At 49.4% G+C, this 15,430-nt stretch overlaps 1 protein-coding gene across 1 annotated transcript in view; it reads left to right on the forward strand.

The window, feature by feature from the left end:
* Positions 1 to 2,028: 2,028 nt before the first annotated feature.
* The window catches only part of SLC6A3 (solute carrier family 6 member 3), a 59,726-nt gene continuing 46,324 nt past the window's right edge, over positions 2,029 to 15,430 (forward strand). Inside the window, exons 1-4 of the mRNA XM_049861034.1 lie at positions 2,029 to 2,167; positions 3,961 to 4,291; positions 5,905 to 6,036; positions 13,759 to 13,990. Of these exons, the coding sequence (XP_049716991.1) occupies positions 4,006 to 4,291; positions 5,905 to 6,036; positions 13,759 to 13,990 (650 nt within the window). The 5' untranslated portion in view covers positions 2,029 to 2,167; positions 3,961 to 4,005. The remainder of the gene's footprint in view (positions 2,168 to 3,960; positions 4,292 to 5,904; positions 6,037 to 13,758; positions 13,991 to 15,430) is intronic.

The following is a 15,430-nucleotide window of genomic DNA, read 5'->3' on the forward strand; positions in this document are numbered from 1 at the left end:
CCAGTATAAGGCTGTTTCGCCCGCCTTGAAGTCTGTGGTTCAGTGTAGCCAGCTCACCGATCATCTCAGCTGGCTCTTCTGAATAACTTGCTGCAGCTCCTACATCAGCATCTGCTGCTTCACTGTGTACTTTCATGTCATAGAGGCAGCTTCTTTCCTTAAACCTCATGAACCAACCTCTGCTAGCCTCAGACTTTTCTTCTGCAGCTACCTCACCTCTCTCAGCCTTCATAGATTGAGGAGAGTTAGGGCCTTGCCCTGGATTAGGCTTTGGTTTAAGGGAATGTTGTGGCTGGTCCCATCTTCTATCCAGACCTAAAACTTTCTCCATATCAGCAATAAGGCTGTTTTGCTTTCTTATCATTCGTGTGTCCACTGGAGTGGCACTTTTAATTTCCTTCAAGAACTTTTCCTTTGCTTTCCCGAAATGCTTAACTGGTGCAAGAGGCCTAGCTTTTGGCCTGTCTCAACTTTCAACATCCCTTCCTCACCAAGCATAATCATTTCTAGCTTTTGGTTTTAAGTGGTAGACATGCAATTCTTCCCTTCACTTGCACACTTAGAGGCCACTGTAGGGTTATTAATTGGCCTAATTTCAATATTGTCATGTCTCAGGGAGTAGGGAGGCCCGAGGAGAGGGGGAGAGGTGGGGAAAAGCCAATCAGTGGAGTAGTCAGAAACACACAACACTTATCCATTAAGTTTGCTGTCTTATATGGGTGCAGTTTGTGGTACCCCAAAACAATGACAATAGTAACATCAAAGATGACTGATCAAAGATCACCGTAACAGATATAATAATAATGAAATTTTTGAAATACTTCACAAACTACCAAAACGTGACACAGAGATGTGAAGTGAGCACACGCTGTTGCAAAATGGCACTGATAGACTTGCTTAACACAAGGTTGCCACAAACCTTCAATTTGTAAAAAGCACATTATCTTCAAAGTGCAATGAAACGAGGTATGCCTGTATAGTGTGCCCAGCAAAGAGACGATCTGGAGCAAGGCTGATGCAGGGGTTTGGGTTATCCTGGACAGGATGTGCACAGCCAGGTCGGGGCTGCTCACCAACGTGCCTTCTCTGCACCTGGGCTCCTGGACCTCCCTTAATGGACCCAGGGCTCCAGTCCCCCAAGTAAAAAAAAAATAAAAAATCCCAAGTACTGAGTGTCAAATCTTGCCTGGGAACATTTTTGAGAAGGAGACTTTGGGTCCACGTAGATCAGAGCCACGGATCGACCGCCTGCGGCTTTCAGAGCACACCAGGCCCGCGCATCTGGGAAAATCGTTTTCCAATGCGTGATAACTGGAGCCACTTGCTTCCAATCGATGAGCGCTGGATGCTGGCAAAGGGCAGGTCAGCACCACTCAGCGGAGACTTCAGCTCCCTTGCCCCGACGACGCCGCCGAGGAACCGGACTCCGAGCAAGGCCCGCGCTGGGGGCCACAGAAGGATTCGCGACTGGGTAGCTCAAGCCTGGGCGGCTCCAGGGCGGGCAAGGGGACAACTGGCCATCTGGGCGCGCAGCCCGAGGAGGGAAGGAGGAGACCCCGGCTAAGGTGCTGACGAGCTCAGCTCCGGTCCGGCCTGGGGAAGCGAGGTGGATACCCTCCGCGGACCAGGGAGCCCCGCCCCGCGGTCGCCCACTGCTCGGTGCTGGGACTCCGCGAGAGGGGTCGGGAGAGGTGGCCGCGGAGGTCTCCGGGGTCTGGGGGAGTGTTCGGTGAGATCTGGGGCTCCGCGCACCCTCCCGCCAGCTCCTTCCCCGCAGGTGCCTGCTCCTCCGGCGTCGCTGAGGCCAAGTGGCGGTCTCCAGGAGCCCCAAGAGCAGCAAGAGGCCACCGGGCAGCTGCGGGAGGTGTGGCCGGGGTGGGAGTTGACCCAGGCTGTTCCCGCTGGGAACCCGGCCGAGCTCGGCCCCGCAACACCCCGGCCCGAGGTGACGCGCACGACCTCGGGCCGAGAGCCGCGGCACCGCCTCCTGGGGCGCGGGGGGCGCGGGGCGGGGCGGGCAGAGGCGAGGCTGGCAGGCGGGGCGCCCAGCGCCACATAAGAGCCGGCCGCGGTGCCCAGCGCTGAACCAGAGCCGAGCCTGCGTGGACGCTGCGGCCGGGACCTGCGCACAGTCAGGCGGGCCGACGAGGAGCCGTCGGGCGGGCAGGTAAGGACCGGGCCGAGGGCGCGCCGGGCGCCCTCAGTGCGATGGCGACCTGGAGACGGTCGGTGGCCCCGGGGTGGCCCCGGCCCCCCCCTCCCCCGCGAAGCGCCTGGCCCGGGCGCCGCGGGCAGGGCGGAAGCACTGGGATCTCTGTGCGCTTCCCTCGCGCCAGTCCTGTGGCGGAAACTCGGGGCGCGCGGGTGTTTGTGGCTGCGGCTTCGTATCCCTATTCCCCCTTTACCGAAATAGACAACGTGAAGGTGAGCTGATCTGGGTCCTTTCTTCTAAACACATAACGCGGCCCCTGAGATCCGATCCGGGAGCATTGGAAGGAGGTGTTTTTGTCTTTGATTTTCAAGACCTCAAGCGGAGAGTTGCAGGGCTGTGCGGGTCGCTGGTGCAGGGAAGGACGGGGGCGAATGACCATTTCTCAGCAAGCGGCTTCTTGTCTTGGGGGCCGTGAGGAAAGACGCTTTATAAGAGACCCACCTTTTGCTTCCTATACCCCAAACATCGTCTCTGAGGCCGAGGGCTCAGGAGTGGGCTCTGGTTTTCTCTAACTGTTGAGCGTGGGGTGGGGTTCTGAGACGTGGGGAGGGGGTCCAGGATCTGATCACCTGGGTCTTGCACTCTGAATAGCTTCCCACTCTGTCCCAAGGTAAAACCCATTGCGGTCCACGCCCCAAAGCCTAGGCACCCTCCTCCACGCGTTTTTTCCAAGTCTGAGGAATGGACTGTTAGGTTTGTCACTGGGAAGTGAAGAGGCCACTGAAGACTGGAGAATAAAATAACTTAGGTCGTGAGTGTTTGCACAGACTTGGATGCAGAGAAAAATGGTGGCACTCCAGCTTCTGCGATGCTGTTCTCTGCCTACATATGCGGGCACTGGACAGTGTGGGTGTGTGCAACTGAAACACTGCTGTTGGATCCAAATACTGTCTCCCCCACCCCAAGAAAAACCCTCTCTGAAGTTGCTCTCGGGCTGTGAGGGGCCACCTCGCCCTTGGCTGTGGCAGTGTATGTGTAAATTCCCCTAGTCCTCTTTGCTTCATTACTCAAAACTTTTATGAAAGCAGTTTGAAAAGGACTTCCCTGGTAAAGTGGATAAGTAGACCAGTTTGTCCCGTTTCTCATGTAAAATTTAATGTGCTCTGTTCATCTCTGCAACTTTCTTGGGCGGAATCCATGAAGTCTCCCAGGGCCACAGGTGAACGTGGATGGTACAGGCATTCCTTAAACTGTTCTCATAGTTATTTTTTAAACGTCAATTACTGTGGCTGCTTTCCATGATACACAGTTTACTCTTAATTTTATTACTGAATGTAAAGAATACATATGCAGACTGTTTTTAAGATTTGCTCTTGAATGGTATTTGAAGATTGTAAAATCACTTCCTGGAAATGTGCGGGAGCCCGAGGTGGGGGTAACATCTTCATGTTATTATTGGACTGCATAATTAGAGATTACATAAACATGGCACTTTGATAAGGAAGAAGAGAGGTGCATGGGGAAAGAGGGAGCAAAGCCAAGCTGTCCTGAGCTCCCTACCGGCTTTCCCTCCCCTAACCCCACCAACAGAACCTCCTTACCTCGGCTCCCTAGGCCTTCTCTTTGATCCAGCCTCTGACCATTCTGAACCTGGGCTGTGCTTAGGTTCTGGGAACACACCTGTTCCACCCCTAAGACGATGAACGGCAATGCATACGATCTCTCCTCTTGAAAGGAGGCACATACATAGTCTTGATCTGTTGAATAATTGCATTCCTGTGTGTGTTCATTTTTTATGTGGGCTGAAGACCAAGAGGGAAGAATCGTAGAATTTCCAGATTCCAAGTCTGCCCATGAGTAAAACCAAATGCTCAATTGGACTGATGTCTTCCATGGTGGCTCCAGCTAAGGAGCCCAATGCCATGGGCCCGAAGGAGATGGAGCTTATTCTGGTCAAGGAGCAAAATGGAGTGCAGCTCACAAACTCCACCCTCATCAACCCAGCCCAAACCCCTGTAGAGCCCCAAGAGCGGGAGACCTGGGGCAAGAAAATCGACTTTCTCCTCTCTGTGATTGGCTTCGCAGTGGACTTGGCCAACGTCTGGCGGTTTCCCTACCTTTGCTACAAAAATGGTGGTGGTAAGTCCCATCTCAGCCCTGCCGTATGCTGCTGCTATACTGGAGGGCCCAAGGGGCAGCTAGAGGCAGTATGGGTAAGCACTGATAAGAAAATAGTGTCCTCTTGGGCGGTGATGAGTACTGGCTTAGTATCCCAGATGGATTTTGCAAAATTATAGAATACGAGCTCAAAGCAATCTGGCTCCATCTCTGAGTTTTGCATTTGAGGAACTCAAGGCCAGGAAAGAAGGAACTTGGAGGAAGTAGCTAGAGGCACCTGGGCCCTGCTTCCTAGGTCCAGCAGTTGTTTTCACTTTGGGAAGAGAATTCTCAAAGGCCCAAAGATTGGTATTGTTGGTTGCATACATGTATTTGCAAAGCATTTGGAGGCCCTTGAACTTGGATCAGGAGGTAGAAGTGTTTTCTCTCCCACTCTCTAACCCAGTCATCATCTGGGCTTTGGGTAGACAGAGAGAGGAAGACAATGAGGAAGAAGCAAGCAAAGAGACTGGGTAGAAGACAAAGGGTGAGGGGTTCAAAGCAACAGGAGATGCCCCTGGAAATGTGCCCATTTCCACTCCTTTCCCCCATCATTTCCTGAACTCAACTAGCCACACAATCATGTCTGTTTCTGGACTTGAATCAGAAAATTAAAATAACGGCAGGGCCACCCAAAACCTTCAAGCTGAGAAGCCAATTAAATTGGTGGTCATTTCCACAAGTCTTTATTGGCCCTTCCGCACCTCCACAATGTACTGACTACTTTGTGCTATGCAATGAGGGGTTTCAGAAGAGTTTCCTGGAGAAGGCTTCACAGCACGCCTATGAGTAAGTGGGCATTATTACGCTCACCTTAAAGACCAAAAGACCGAGGCATAAGCAGGTACAGTAAGTTGCTCAGACAGAGCTGTAGGCTCTCCAAGCCTTCCCCTCCCACCCTTGGAGGAAAGCCATAGCGGAGGCCTCCCTGACTCAGGATGGCTTAGATAAGAGCAACTGGGGTTCAGAAGGCTGAGCCCGTGGGACGCTGGGCTTTGTGCCCAGGTCTGGGCATGCAGGCATATGAGGAACTGGACACTACCTGGGAGAGGCTAACAGCCTCTGGGGCAGGCCCTGCCAGATAGAACCGCAGTTTTAAGCCCTGATAGTGGCAGGGAAGCCAGGCATAGGGTGATGGAGCTCACTGAGGATTAGGGCAAGAGCTGGGATCCCAGAGGATTTATGACTCAGGAAGTCAATAGGATTAAGACGGAGAGATGAGAGACATTTCCCCGGAGGAGTTACTGGGCAGAGGAGAAGGAGAGCCCCAGGAGAAGACCTGAGAAGTGGATGGGACTTCATCTGCTTCACTAAAGGGCTCTGGGTTGGGGACAACTAAGAGTTTCAGCAGGGCATATGGGGCAACGATGACAGTGAGGGACAGGCTGGGAGGTGAGATGCTTACCCATCCCAACCTGGGACTTCTGGTTGGAGAGTGGCTCTCCAGGGAGCCTCCTACCTGAAACAGAGACAGGAGCCTCAGGTGAAAGCAGGTGCACCCAAGTCTCAAGTGGCCCAATGCTGAGCCATGGCTCTGATGATGATAAGTGGCCCTTTGTGCAGGCCCCGCTCAGTGTGCTGTCTTGTCCCCACAGGTGCCTTCCTGGTCCCCTACCTGTTCTTCATGGTCATTGCTGGGATGCCACTCTTTTACATGGAGCTGGCCCTCGGGCAGTTCAACAGGGAAGGGGCTGCCGGAGTCTGGAAAATCTGCCCGATTTTGAAAGGTACTTGCAGGAACGCCTCCTTCCTCACTCGTGTCGTGCATAGACATACGGGAATGTACCATTTTAGTTTTAGTTCTACTTTAAAAATCTGTAATGACCAAGTCTTCAAGGGTGTGTTCCTTTAGCCCCAGGTAAAGTGGCCGTGAATTCATTAGCAGTGTTATCTTGTCAAGGTGTTTGAATAGTGCATGAGATAAAACATCTAGCCAGCAAGCCAGCCAGCCAGCCATGCATCCATCCATCCATGCATCCATCCATGCATCCATGCATCCATCCATCCATCCATCCATCCATCCATCCATCCATCCATCCATCCATCCATCCATCCATCCATCCATCCATCCATCCATCCATCCATCCATCCATCCATCCATCCATCCATCCATCCATCCATCCATCATCTATCTATCATCTATCTTCTATTAATCATCTAACTATCCATTCATCCATTATCATCTATCTTCTATCTATCTACCTATCTATCTGTCTACCTCCCTACTTATTCATTGAACTCTGAAGACTTCCAGAGCAACCCCACAGTACAGTGAAATGAAAATACCTCCTGTTGAGCCTAGGAAACTTGCTCAGCAGCCCACCCTTTCCAGGTGTCCCCTTACCCATCCTCATGAGCACCCTGTGGTGGAATTCCCTGCTGTCGTTCCCTTTTTAGAGATGCAGGCACCAAGGATTGCAGGTCTTGAGTAACTTGCCCTTGATCAACTGGTCAATGACAGAGTGGGATTTGATCCCAGCCTGTGCAGTGCCCGGGTCCAGCCTGTGGGTCACGCCTGCCCATCGGGGGGACACCTCCTATTAGGAGCAGGTGGTCAGGGAGGACCCAGGAGTGTTTCCTCAGAGACATGAGGGGTGCACCCACTTTAGACAGTTGACGCTCACGAAGAGGATGGCTATAAAAGAACCGCTGGGGGATTTTCTCTGAAGTTCTTGAAAAGCTGATCTTTTGGAAGACCACAGAAGCCCAGTAGGTATCCCAGGAAGCACTTTGAATGGCTCAGTGGGTTTATAATCAGAGTCCAGTCTTAGCAGTGAAAATAAAGGGGCTTTCACAGCTGCTGAGATCTCTGCAAGGAGAAAATAGCACTGTTGCAGCTGTGGAAACACTGAGACTGGCCAGGCGTGAGGCTTTTCCAGGGCATTTAGTTATTATTCATCCTTAATGGCCGACCTGGGGACTCTTACCACTTTAGCAGATTTTTCTTAGACTAAATTATTCATGGACCCACCCTAAAACAAACTACATAAAGGGATACCTCCCCCTCCCCCTCCATCTTTAGCATGAAAGAGAGCAGACAACTCTTAAACAAATTCCAGGCACTGGGTGCCCCTTTGCAGGATTTGAATGTAGAAGGCAAAGCTTAAAAGAAAAACAAAACCAGTTGCAGTTGCGTCAACACCAGCTCATGGCGACCCCATCTGTGTCAGAGTAGAAAGGTACTCACTCCATAGGGTTTTCAGAGGCTGATTTTTTTCAAAGTAGACTAACAGGACTTTCTTTTGAGATGCCTCTGGGTGAACTCAAACTGCTAACCTTTTGGTTAACCATTTGCACTACCCAGGGAATCCAAAGCTTTAAAGAACTTCCTGAAACCCGTTTCTGTCCTCAGTTTCAGCTCCCTCCACAAACAAATATAATCACTAAGGAAAAACACCAGGCTTCTCTTTAGAGACAGATGAGGGTGTCAAATTGGACATTTATTTGTGTATTTACTGGCCCAGTATTGACGTGGTCAAGGTCAGTGAACCAGAAGTGACAACTCAAGATACAAATGAGTTAGTAGCATCCTCTTTTTTCCCAGGCTCTGTCTCCTAGCACTGGCCCCATATAGGGACGAAGATGTCCATTCTGAGTCTGTGATCATGAGCTGTGAAGAGCGTAGGCATATTCATGTAATGCCTTTGTGTTCATATAGCACCTGCCTGTTCAGGTGCTTTAAAGAGCAGAGATTAGGCTTGCATATCTTCAGGTGAACATAGTGGTGGAAAGGTTGTGAGACAACCAGCCCTTCACCATACAATGATTATGGTAAGGCCAAATTTTGCATGGTTGGACTTTCAAGAATCACCCCATTGGGGTCTAGAGTGTCATAAGTGTCTTATATGACACAACCCTGTGCCACCACCCACCACTAGGGAACCTAATGTCGAATCAAATTAAATTCCCTTCCTAAGTGCAGGGCAGGGGCTAGTGACTGTGGGAGCGGGAGAGGACGGTGATTCAGGTGCCAGGAGCTGTGGGCCAGCCGATGAAAGCTATTTTCCATGAGCATGTCACACCACAAAGAGAGTGCTTTCTCTAACAAAGCTCCAAAGGGAACTTTAATATTGCAGTTTATAAAATGTCAATAAGCGATTTACAAGAATTTGAAAGAACTAAATCCTAAGTAACTTAACTTGGGTTGATACAGAAAATAATAATTAAATCGGCATGACTATCACCACCCCTGGAGCCCTGGTGACATAGTGATTAAGAGTTATGGCTGCTAACCAAAAGGTCAGCAGTTCAAATCTGCTAGCCACTCCCTTGGAAACTCTGTGGGCAGCTCTACTGTGTCCTACAGGGTCACTATGAGTTGGAATTGACTCAATGGCAGTAAGTTTGGTTTGGTTTTCGTCATCACCCCATTATAGAGACTCTAAGAAAGCAGAGGTGGGCATTTCCTCAGGTTCCTGGTAATATGGGGTCAGAACCATCGCTAATTTAATATTACTCCATGTCGCAGCCCTGTATTCACACTCTTTGATCGTGTGTTGGCTTCTGTTTGGGTCTGAAAACTAGCATCTATCTCCAGGGCTGTGCCAGCATTGGACTGTGGGCAGAGGAGACCCTAGTGAGCCTTCCTGGGATCTGGGATCGAGTCCTGGTACCAGGTCCATTCACACCCATCTCATCGCAGGTTATTAAGGAGAAACGCAAACCCCCAGAGGTGACCTATTCAGCTTTGGTATCTTTTTGTAATCAGTATGGTGCTATGTTCATTGAAGAGAGAAATGAATCAGTGCCAGAAAACTAGACTTTTTTAAAGAGGAGACACCTTGAATATTTCAATATCAATAAAACTGCAATTTCTAACAGGTAATTTTCTATTTGTTTAGGTTATAGTTTATCCATAGGATGGCAATTTGATAGGAGATTGTGATTGCTCCATAAGTTAAACCAAACCAAACGCGTTGCTGTCAAGTCGATTCTGACTCGCAGCAGCCCATGCGTATCAGAATAGAAATGGGCCTCATACATAGGGTTTTCTTGGCTGTCATCTTCATGGAAGCAGACCGCCAGGCCCTTCTTCCATGGTGCCATTGAGTGGGTTTAAACCACTAACCTTTAAGTTAGTAGTCAAGTGCAAAGCATTTGTGCCACCCAGCTGTTGTTGCTAGGTGCCATCGAGTCGGTTCCAACTCATAACAACCCTATGTACGACAGAGCAAAATGCTGCCTGGTCCTGTGCCATCCTCACAATCATTGCTATGGTTGAGGCCATTGTTGCAGCCATTGTGTCAATCCATCTCATTGAGGGTCTTTCTCTTTTTCACTGACCGTCTACTTTGACAAGTATGACGCCCTTCTTGAAGGACCGGTCCCTCCTGATAACATGTCCAAAGTATGTGAGATGAAGTCTCGCCATCTTTGCTTCTAAAGAGCATTATAGCTATACTTCCTCCAACACAGATTTGTTCGTTCTTCTGGAAGTCCATAGTATATTCCATATTCTTCACCAACACCATAATTCAAAGGTGTCAATTCTTCTTCCATCTTCCTTATTCATTGTCCAGCTTAAGTTAGATGAGGTCAAAGCCAGGCTTCCCTGGGTACCCTAATGCATGCATCATCTCTTTTCTTGTTTGTCTGTTTTTTTCCCCCCCACTTTAGTTAATATAATTGTGCATATGTCCATGTCTCATTAAGAAGGAGTACCACATGGCTAAATGAAGACATCAGTTAAAATGCTCAGAATAATTATTATGGAGTTAAAGCTCACATGCCCTTTCTGGGTGACCTGTGTGGCATGCGTCTGTGAGGGCTTCTTCCTTCCCTGCGAGGATTCTCCAGAAACAGGGAGCCCATTTGCCGCTCCTCTCTGTGGGCCCAGGACACACTCCTAACTCTCAGCCTAAGAAAGCCAGATAGTCAAGCCAATGGTAGCTGTGGCAGTGGTGGTGAGGCGCTACTTCGAAGAGGCCATAACTCATTCCAGATCACCAGGTACAATCTTCTCCGAAAACCCTCAGGGTGAATCACAGGGGCTAAGGTATTCTCTAAATGGCCTTCGTGAAGTACCACGGTGTTTCTATCACTCAGTTCCTGAGAAAACATTCTCTCACCAACACATGTGCACACACACTCACAGAGAGTAAGCAGTGATACTAAAGGTACCCAGACTGACAGAGGAGAAATTCTCTCCTCCCTTTCTTCCCGTGATTCATGCAAGGAGTGGAAGGGCTGCCCCACCAGTGGGCGTGATTCAGCAATTCACCATCAATTTGTTTCACCAGCTGGTATTCTTGGAATTTCATCTGTGACACTGTCTCTGGAAGCCAGCTTCCGTGGATGCCCCAGAGCAAGTACTGCCGTCTGTGGATGGTGGAGAGGAGCTGAGTACCCATTTTTAGCAGGATACTGCTTTTTAGGTTGTCTGTCAATGACAAAATTCATTTTATGTATGTTATGGGTTTTATGGGAACACCACCATATGAAGAATGGTAATTTATAATATTTTGTATCCAATATTTCAGTGTGATTTATCAAACTTTCCTCTTTTTAAAAAGAATTTAAGATAAATTAAAATAAAACAAAATACTAGGTTAATATAAAAAATCATTAATAAGAAAATAAAAATTCAGGAAAATTGACATGAGCAGTGCTTGAGATTGCTGAGTGTCAGACAAAGAGAATCATGTCAAATTTTCATTAGAGAATATTAGAAAGGAGTGAGCCTACACTCTCCTGGGGGGAGGAAGCTCCCATGGCCTAAACGATAAGAGATATACATCAGAGGCGTTCTGTTTCAAAGACGTAGTGAGTCATGAACAATGGTCTCAAGAACATCGTTATAGCAAACAAAATGGCGGGTTTTGTATGTCTGGGAAATTGAGGAGCAACTTGCTGAAGGCAAGGTCACTGAGGGGCTACATTTCAGTGATCCAGGCCCCTGGTTTCCCAGAAGGACAGAACTCAGAGTGAACTGAACAAAGAGTTGAACTTGCAACCTCCCTCCTAGGGACCTGTTTCTATCACCCGGGCACCCAAGGCCACTGAGAGTGCCCAGAATGGAGACACCGCTGAGCTGGGTTCTGATTGAGGCACGCCCGTTTACTCTGGAGGCCTGACCAGCCAGTGGAGCCTTTGTCGCTTTGTCTTTAAGGGTCAGAGCCTGGGCCTGCCCAGACAGAGGGCTGTCCACACTGTGTGGGTTCTGGATAGACCAAAGGCAAAGTCAGCTCTTCCTTCAGAAACTGGATTTGGATCTATTCTAGCATTTCTCAAGGATTTTTTTGCATTCTCAAAGGTTAGGGCTGAGGCCTATACAAAGTTTTAACCTTGAAAAATTTTCAAATTAGGCATCCACACCACCCCACTACCAGGGAAAACCTTCTGAGGCACACGATGGTTCATGCGATTTGAACAAAGTCCAACATGGCTGTCTAGGCAAATTCACTCCTAAGGCACTTAGTGAGCACACTTGTAACATAGAATCGTTTAATATTGACTTCGCTGGAGAAGGCCTTCAAAGGAAACCATTTTGGTGTTAATCACCACTGTTGCTGAACATGTTTTCCAAGCAGGATTACATTGTTGTTGTTAGTTGCCATAGAATCGGCTCTGACTTGTGGTTACCTTGCGTACAGCAGAATGAAACGTTGCCCAGTCTTGCATCATCTTCATGATCGTTGGTATGTTTGAGTCCATTGTTGTGGCCATTGTGTCAATGCATCTCATTGAGGGTTTCCCTCATTTTTGCTAACCTTCTACTTTACCAACCATGATGGTCAGGATTACATACCCCATTTCAGTCAAGTCGATTCCAACTCATAGCAACCGTATAGGACAGAGTAGAGCTGCCCCCGTAGGATTTCCAAGGCTGTAATCTTCACAAAACCAGACTAGCACGTCTTTCTCCTGTAGAGTGGCTAGTAGGTTTGAACTTCTGACCTTTTGGTTAGCAGCTGAGCACTTTAACCTCTGTGCCACCAATGTTCCTTTAGGATTACATACCAGGGCCTATTTTCTTTGAGGCCATTCCTGATCCTGGGTCTGTTACTACATAAACCAGCCAAACCAAACCTGTTGCCATCAAGTCAATTGCAACTCATAGTGACCCTATAGGACAGAGTAGAACTCTCCCAGAGGGTTTCCAAGGAGTAGCTGGTGGATTTGAACTCTTGACATTTTGGTTAGCAGCCTGAGCTCTTAACCACTGCACCACTGGGGCTGCCTGTTAAAAAGTAACCAAAAAAAAAAAAAACCAAACCCACTGCCATCGAGTCAATTCCGACTCATAGCGACCCTATAGGACAGAGTAGAACTGCACCATAGAGGTCCCAAGGAGCACCTGGCGGATTCACACTGCCGACCTTTTGGTTAGCAGCTGTATCACTTAACCACTACACCACCAGGGTTTCCTGTTAATACATAGACACAAGTAAATTGTAGCTCTCTTTTTGCTTCCAGGGTAGGAAGGGACCCTTAATGAGGTACCCTGAGTATGTAAGCAGCTTCTCTTGAGGGTTAAGACCATAAAAATCAAGCCCAAGCAGTTCCCTGCCAAAGTCATCTTGAATGCATGTTCCAACCCCAGCCCCAGCAGGCAAGACAGGACCTGGAACTAACTAGTTTAATAAAGAAAATTGAAGTTATAGCCCTTTACAAATGGTTTTAACATAACTGAAGAAGGAATGTTGAAATGAAAAGAGCTCTGCATGCAACTTAGTAATGTGAGCCACAACACCAAGAACATGGCTGGGCATGTCCATCATTTTGTAGGAGGAGCTCCTTGACCAATGGAAGGATGAGCTTCTCACTGCCAGACCCACCTGCCCGACCCACCTGCCCACCATAGTTGGGATGACACAGCTCCAAAGACTGCTCACCTCTGGGTTCTGCTCCAGCCACCAAGAGGCCCTCAAATGGCTGGTCCCACCTTTCAGATGTTGTGATACTGAAAGGGGGCACCCTGCAAGGCCCTGCGTGGCCCCAGGACACCTGGATGGTTATGCCTGGCCCTGGGTGATCCTGGGTGACCCTAGATGACCCTGGTTGACCCTAGTGGATCCTGAGTGGTTGTGGATGGCAATGGTTGGCCATGGATGACCCTTAGTTACCCTGCATGGCTGTGGGTGAGCCCTAGTATACCTGGGTTGCCCTGGATGATCTTGGGAGCCCCTGCCTGACCCTGGGATAACTTTGAGGGCCCCTGAGTAATCCTGGATGTATGGGTGGCCTCGAATGTTCCTGGGTGGGCTTGCATGTCCCTGGGTGGCCTTGGATGGCCATGGACGTGTTTGAAAGTTAGGCAGCCCTTTCTCTGTGGTCATAGCATGAAGTGTGTTATCAGCCTTGTTTGCTAGTCTTCTTCCTCTTTGTTTAAAAATATTGCATGGAACTAAAGATGTCAATGAACTCCCAGCACAGGATGGAGATGTTTCCTGTGAGAGAAGGCAAGAAGGAGAGTTTTGCTGATAGTGGCTGTCCCCTCTCTGCCATAGGTGTGGGCTTCACAGTCATCCTCATTTCGCTCTACGTCGGCTTCTTCTACAATGTCATCATTGCCTGGGCCTTGCACTACTTCTTCTCCTCCTTCACCATGGAGCTGCCGTGGATTCACTGCAACAACACCTGGAACAGCCCCAACTGCTCAGACGCCCACTCTGGCAACTCTAGCGATGTCTCGAGCTTCAACGACACCTTCAGGACCACGCCAGCTGCAGAGTACTTTGAGTGAGTGGAGGCTCCTCCAGGCTGCTGAAAAATCACTTGTCAAGTCTACTTCTAGAATGAGGAGGGATAGCAGCAAAGCTAGGCACTCAGTGGTGGCCTTGGGAGTCAGTCACCCCCACCCCTGTGCCTCCGAGGTATGGAGAGGACCAGCCCCTGCCCGTTATCCTCCTGTCTTCCTTGCATTCTGTTCCTCTGTGGTTCTTGTGAGAATATTTCTGAATCAGGCTCCAGTAGCTCAGCAAAGCTCTTGCACCGAGTGAGTACTCAGCAGGGATGGAAAACTGAGCAGGTCCCATCACTGCCCTGTTCTGCTCCCAGGCAGCAGTTTGGGGTAGAAGGAGAGCTGGTGAGGGGGTCTACAGACCCTACTCGGAAGGAAGGCGAGCCCTGTGTCTGGGCCCCTCAGGGCTGCAGCACCCTGTTCAGGGAGCCCTTGGCTGGATTCTCTTCCCCTCTCTACCCTGCCCTTCCTTTGCTCCTGGGCTAAGGATGAGTGGTCTCGTCCAGGCCCTGCTCTCTCTCCAGAAAAGACACCTTTCCACATCACTAAACAGACCTGGTCTACAAGAACTCATTGAGCATTCACTTTCTATTAGGTTTTCTTTTCTACAAACACAACTTTAGTTCTTTTACTGGATCCCTCCTCAGTCCCCAGCACCCTTCTTCTCCCACTCTGGCACATTTCTACTTCCAGCTGGGCCTTCTGGGCTTTCTCTCAGTCTCCTCCTCCCAAGGAACCAGGCTTGGCCCCAGCTCTCCATGCCATGTGACCCCAACCACCCTGCATGCTGTCCCCCCTCCTGGAATCTACTTTTCTTGGGCACTTCTTCAGCTCCTGCCCTGCCCTCCTCTCTCACCAGTGGCCTGACTAGGAAGGGCTGTCACTGTTCCCACATGGGTCCACTGTTCCCACTGATCCTACCTCTGCTTGGAGCCCAGACACGTGTGCAGTGGACAGACTTCTTACCTGGTTAGAAACCCATTTGACTCCTTAACTCCAACTTGCTTCTCAACTCAGGGTAAAATTTAAGTTCGGAATTGCTTTGGGGAAAGGGATGGCCTGGATCAGAGTTTGGCTGGCCTCTGAGGAGCAGCCTGGACCTGCCACCAGTGCCTGCTTACCTGCACACCCTAGGCCGCTGACCTGGTCACTAGCACCTCATGCTGGACCTCCCATCCTGACTGAAGGGCTTCTGTTAAAGCGCTCCAGAGATGAGGAAAGGGCAACACCTGTCAAGTCCAGAAATACTCAATAGCTGTGAGGCTACTTTTTCTTTGTTTTTTGTCTGAAATCTTACTTGCCTATTTAGATACACCCAAAACCACGAGACATACCTTATTAGTGCTTCCATGAAAAAATTAGTCTCCTTACGACTTAGCAAAAGGAACTTCTACCAACAAAAATGAAATTTGGGTTTCGATAGCAATTAGGTATGTTTG

This window comes from Elephas maximus, chromosome 2 (genome assembly GCF_024166365.1).
Source record: "Elephas maximus indicus isolate mEleMax1 chromosome 2, mEleMax1 primary haplotype, whole genome shotgun sequence".
NCBI lineage: Eukaryota > Metazoa > Chordata > Mammalia > Proboscidea > Elephantidae > Elephas > Elephas maximus.